This window comes from Festucalex cinctus, chromosome 12, assembly GCF_051991245.1.
Source record: "Festucalex cinctus isolate MCC-2025b chromosome 12, RoL_Fcin_1.0, whole genome shotgun sequence".
NCBI classification, from domain to species: domain Eukaryota; kingdom Metazoa; phylum Chordata; class Actinopteri; order Syngnathiformes; family Syngnathidae; genus Festucalex; species Festucalex cinctus.
This window is the reverse complement of record NC_135422.1, coordinates 11359427-11364879: the sequence shown is the minus strand read 5'-3', so window position 1 is coordinate 11364879 and position 5453 is coordinate 11359427. Positions and strand designations below refer to the sequence as shown.

The 5453-nt window shown below is 37.6% G+C and overlaps 1 protein-coding gene across 1 annotated transcript; it reads left to right on the top strand.

Annotated features, from left to right (window-relative positions):
* Positions 1-425: 425 nt before the first annotated feature.
* Positions 426-5211, top strand: ctsl.1 (cathepsin L.1). The gene is made up of 9 exons (XM_077539192.1): positions 426-473; positions 927-1031; positions 2589-2731; positions 2815-3012; positions 3090-3281; positions 3364-3529; positions 3608-3713; positions 4862-4965; positions 5065-5211. The coding sequence occupies exons 2-8, from the start codon at positions 932-934 to the stop codon at positions 4959-4961; spliced, it is 1005 nt and encodes a 334-aa protein (XP_077395318.1). The 5' UTR covers positions 426-473; positions 927-931; the 3' UTR covers positions 4962-4965; positions 5065-5211.
* The last annotated feature ends 242 nt before the right edge of the window (positions 5212-5453 follow it).

The window sequence follows — 5453 nt, the reverse complement described above, 5'->3', positions numbered from 1 at the left end:
GACCAGTACATCACACACACACCAGCATTATAAAACAATATAAGTAGAGAAACTTTTTTTTTTTTTTTTTTGGTCGTGCATTGGTTCTTAATTGCAATGTAATTGTAGAAACAACAAAGTGGGAACAACGGGAAATATAAACCACATATATTATACAAAAGTCAAAGTTTTTTTAAAAAAAAAAAGAAAGAAGTGAAGAGTCATCCAAAGTTCTGCTGACTTTCGATGAAACTACGCCAGATTCCCAAAAACAATTGCATCATATAAACAAGTCATGATTCATCATTTCCCCATTTCAATGATTGACTGCACCGCATTTTACAGACTGCTGACAGCCACCTGACTGAGTACACGGCAGGTCATATATCGAGTCAGCTATATAAGACAAAGATCTGAGATCAGGCCCTGCATCACCTACAGGTGGTTACACTGCAGCCAGCGACAGACATACCGACGACACAACACTAAAGCAGGTAAAAAACACAACACACACTGACAAAAACATGCAACTACGCACATTCTGTGCTGAGAATCATAAAAATGAGATGAACATAACATGATTCAACATTTAAATTTACAGCATTTCTTATTTAAATTTAGGAGGCTTTGGTACAAAAGATATGTTCAATTAGTACAAACACATATAATGTACTGTATCTTTTATTATTAATGCTATGAAAATAACATGCCAGGAACTACTTCCAGATTGAATCTTTTGTGAACCGTTTGGACAAATCGATTCGAAAATGGGTTGTTATTGAAGTTTCGGTTCTAGCGACCTCTCCTGGCGAAAAGCAAGACTGGCGTATGGAATTGAAATTTGATGCGCGAACTCACGCACAAACACACGCACTAAAACTGAATATCAAATAAAATATAAACAATGTAATCAAGATTTTTTTTTAATTATTATTATTTTTTGACAGACAAGATGAAGCTACTGCTGCTTGCTGCTGCCTTTCTGGCTGTGGCCAGCTGTGCAAGCATCTCTCTGGAGGATCTGGAGTTCCACGCGTGGAAGCTCAAGTTTGGTGAGTCACAGGCACCAGTTTGTCTTGTGTGTGATTTCCAGTGTTTTTTTTTTTTTTTTTAAAATAAAATACTCTTTCCAGATGCTAAAGCGACGGGAGCTGTTCATTTTGGAAGTTTTGCAAAAAGACAAACGACCAAAAATGAGTCCCAGAAGAACAATTTAATGGTCATCTAACATTGTGACTAATTCAATGTAATGAATTCATTAATTTACTAATGGTGTGCGATACTGCAAATTTTGGTCTTGATCCGATACCAACTAAATACAGTGCCAGTATCGCTGATACCCATATGGATACTTTTTGAAAATTATAGCAATAAAATTAAAAAAATATGAAGGTAGTTGTATCATTGAATTGCTTATTCACAATCAAATTTCAACCTTTAAGTGTTTTTGTGTTGTTTTCTTAAAGGACAAAATTAGGACAAACTGATAAATAGAAAATAATTTCTCAATGTTTCCCCCCCAGAAACATTCCAACCATGACAAAATATTTTGTCATGTTCTTAAGCAAAGTGCCCAAAGGGATCATGGGAAAAGAAATTTAAACAATACTTTATCATATACTGTTTAGAAACTACAAATAAATAAAAAAAACAACTAAAAATGCTACCTTCATCACTTGTTTTTCAACCACAATAAACACGATGTTAAAGATTACCAACAACAAAAATTAAACATAAAACAAAATACCCAAAAAAATATATTTTTCAAGTACAATACTGTATGCGTTCATGCAATCTACTACAAAGATGAGATTCTAAGTCACGTAGTGGCACATGATCGAAACACACTACTGTGATATCCCCGTTATCTGTCTAACCAAACCACAGCAGTGCATAAAAGAGCCAAAATAAACTACGAGATTGATATTTTAGTACTATTATCGATCCGATATCGATAATATCAATATTTGGATCGCTCCACCCACCTCTATAATTTACAAGAAAATGAGGTTGAACAGCCAAGCAAGAAGAAGATTGAGCTCCCCAATCCATATATATATATATATATTTTTTTTTAGGTTTTTTGTATTTTTACACAAGCATTGTACTGCAAAATTGTAGAAGAGAACATAAACAGGGCGATATCATCTGAAAGGTAAAATTTCCAAAATGATTAAACAAGCACTGGGAGAAAATAATTTCTCATTGTACTTCCATAACGATTAACTATACGGAAATGTTATGAAAGTATTGTTTGTATTGAATTGAAAGTTCAAACCCTGGGATGTATAAATTATATTTCCATTTATATCACCTTCCGAGAATCTGCTGTATAATGGGCTCTTTGCACAGCTTGACTACTTCCTGCACTGAATACCACATTTTTGTTTTCTGTCTTTCATGAGTGGACAAACTGATTAATCCAGGTGTGTCTGGCCAATGTTGTTGTAGTTACTGAGATCAGGCACACCTGGATTAATCAGCTTGTCCACTCATGACAGACAGGAAATGAAGGACTGGTGTTGAGTTCAGGAAGTAGTGGATTTGTGCAAAGAGCCCATTACCCATGTTTTTCATGGATATGACTGGATTCTTGTTCTGACTGACAGGGAAGTCGTACGGCTCTCCGTCGGAAGAGTCTGAACGCAGGACCATCTGGCTGAGCAATCGCAAACTGGTGCTTGTGCACAACATCATGGCCGATCAGGGCATCAAGTCCTACCGCCTTGGCATGACCTTCTTTGCCGATCTGGTGGGAAAACTAGCTCGCCGTTTCATCTTGATTGAACTCCTACAACTGAATGTAGAGAGTGTAAAAGTGTCCCTCCTGATCAGGAAAACGAGGAGTACAAGCAGCTGGTTTCCCAGGGATGTCTGCTGCACTTCAACAGTTCTATCCCTCGGGCTGGTTCCACGTTCCTGCCACTGTCCAACGGCGCTGACCTACCGCACACGGTGGACTGGAGAGACAAGGGATACGTCACCAATGTCAAGGATCAGAAAGCTTGCGGCTCTTGTTGGGCCTTCAGCACAGTATGTGCATCACCTCCCATATTGCCTTTTTGCCTCATCATTGATGATTGCACCTAAATGTTTGTCACCTTCCTCAGACGGGGTCTTTGGAGGGTCAGACCTTCAAAAAGACGGGCAAGCTGGTCTCTCTGAGCGAGCAGCAGTTGGTCGACTGCTCCGGCGACTTTGGCAACATGGGCTGCATGGGCGGCCTCATGGATAACGCCTTCCAGTACATCCAGAAAAACGGAGGGATTGACACGGAGGAGTCTTATCCTTATGAGGCTGAGGTAAACCGAAATTGTCGATCACAGTGTTTAGTGCACAGATGTAACAGGAGAGTTTAGCTGCCTGTTCCTTGCCTGCAAATAGGATAGAAAGTGCCGCTACGACCCGGCTAACATCGGCGCCACATGCACGGGTTACGTTGACGTGAAAAAAGGCGACGAAAAGGCTTTGAAGCAGGCTGTGGCTACGATCGGACCCGTGTCGGTTGCCATTGACGCTTCACACCAAACATTCCAACTGTATGAATCAGGTGACGGACATTTGGCCACAACAAAGTGATGAATACAAAATACTTTGATGTGAGAATATCTGGGCTTTTGTTCGACAGGCGTGTACGATGAGCCGGAGTGCAGCAGCTCTGATTTGGACCACGGCGTGCTGGCTGTCGGTTACGGCACTGACAATGGGCGGGACTACTGGCTGGTCAAGAACAGGTAAACTCCCTGATATGGATGGATTTCTTTCAATGTTTCAAAAATAACCCCTTCTGCTGGGCAATTTATTTATGTATGTATTTATTTATTTATTTAGTTGTTCATTTATTTAACTGATTTTGACTTTTCCCACATAAGAACAACATGGCGGAAAAATTGGGGTTTATCTCATGTTTTTATTGCCAGGATAGTATGGCTGTAACGTGTAGTAAACTTACCAAACTTATATGTAACACTTTTAACATGAACATCGTGCAAATCAACTTGCGATTGTGATTGGTTAGATAGGATCCAATCATGATCCAGAAGTGTTGACATCATCCAAATTATGCGTTTTTATTGGTTTAGACACGCAAATATGTCATGTCCGCTTCCTAATCATCTATGGGCCCAAAGGGGTTAAAGAGTTAACTCTGGAGATTAATTTAAAATCGCCAAAGCATTACAAAGAAAATTAATTCTGTTTAAACAGTTTTATTTACTTCCTGTTATTTCCTATAACCTGCAATCAAAGTTAGCCAAAGGCGTGAAGATGGACAAACACGGACTTCAAGTAGTTTTAGTAGACAATTGTTGGAGGAATTTCACTTTACAGACAAATTCAGATAATATATTAATCAAAGCATAATAATAATAATCAGAGTAAAATACCTGGCTCAATTTCCCTCTTTTTATTTGATGATTTTACATTAATTCTAAGATTTTACTCAATATCTGTTGCAATCTTTGAAGAAAAAAAAAGTAGAAGCAGAACTAGAATAATGTGATTAATTGCGATTAATCGTGATTAATTACAGAAAATTGTGCAATTAATTATTTGAAATTTTTTTTACGCTCTTGACCACATTAGTTTCTTGAGAATCTGGGTTTAAGTTGGAGTTATTATTATTTCTATTTTTTTATTTTAATGTGTTCTTTTTTAATTTGTTTTTGTTCATGCCTGCATGGGGTTGCGTCATCCGTATCACCACCATTAATCATTTATCCCAAAATTACCAAAAACTAAAGCTGGAGTTGGTCATTGTCTTAAAATCAAATCTTAGGGTGATCATCACGTCTTGAAACCAATGTGAATAAACTCAATATTATGATTATGATTCTGGTTGGCCTATAAAGGCAGTATTGTTAATTGTTACTCTGTTTTCTAGCTGGGGTCTAAAGTGGGGCGACAAGGGCTACATCATGATGAGCAGGAACAAACGCAACCAGTGTGGAATTGCTACAGCAGCAAGTTACCCCTTAGTGTGAACAGGTTTGGAGGAAAAACAATTCCACTTGATCCACTCATAACAGGTTGCACATACAGTCGTTCATTTTTCATTAACTGTGTTTTTGCATGTTGGATTCACAGGGCCAGAGCCAAAGAACCAGGAAGACCTGTGGAATTAGACACTATTAGTTTTGACAAAGTTTTTTTTTTTTTTGTATATTCTGACCTTTTAAGCAGGCGATTGTAAGTGCAGTAGATGCAATATAAAAGATCATTTATCAAAATGAAGATGTGGTTCGTGTGTTTTTTTTTATTCTAAATGACAAAGTTTAAACAGATGACCAGATGATCCCATCATTTTCTTTTCTGAAGTTGAAATATTTGTTGAGAGTTTAGTACATTTTCACATATAGTGTTCCAAAGAGAATAGACAAGTGTTTTTTTTTTGTTTTTTTTTCTTAAGCCATTTGGTTTTAGAATATTTATGAATGTCGCACATTTTAATATATTTGTAAAGGTTAAGATGTTGC

Coding starts and splice junctions, on each gene's coding strand:
- ctsl.1 (XM_077539192.1), top strand. CDS start 932: ATGAAGCTACTGCTGCTTGCTGCTGCCTTTCTGGCTGTGGCCAGCTGT. Junction 1,032..2,588: donor CGCGTGGAAGCTCAAGTTTG/GTGAGTCACAGG, acceptor TCTGACTGACAG/GGAAGTCGTACGGCTCTCCG. Junction 3,714..4,861: donor TACTGGCTGGTCAAGAACAG/GTAAACTCCCTG, acceptor TCTGTTTTCTAG/CTGGGGTCTAAAGTGGGGCG.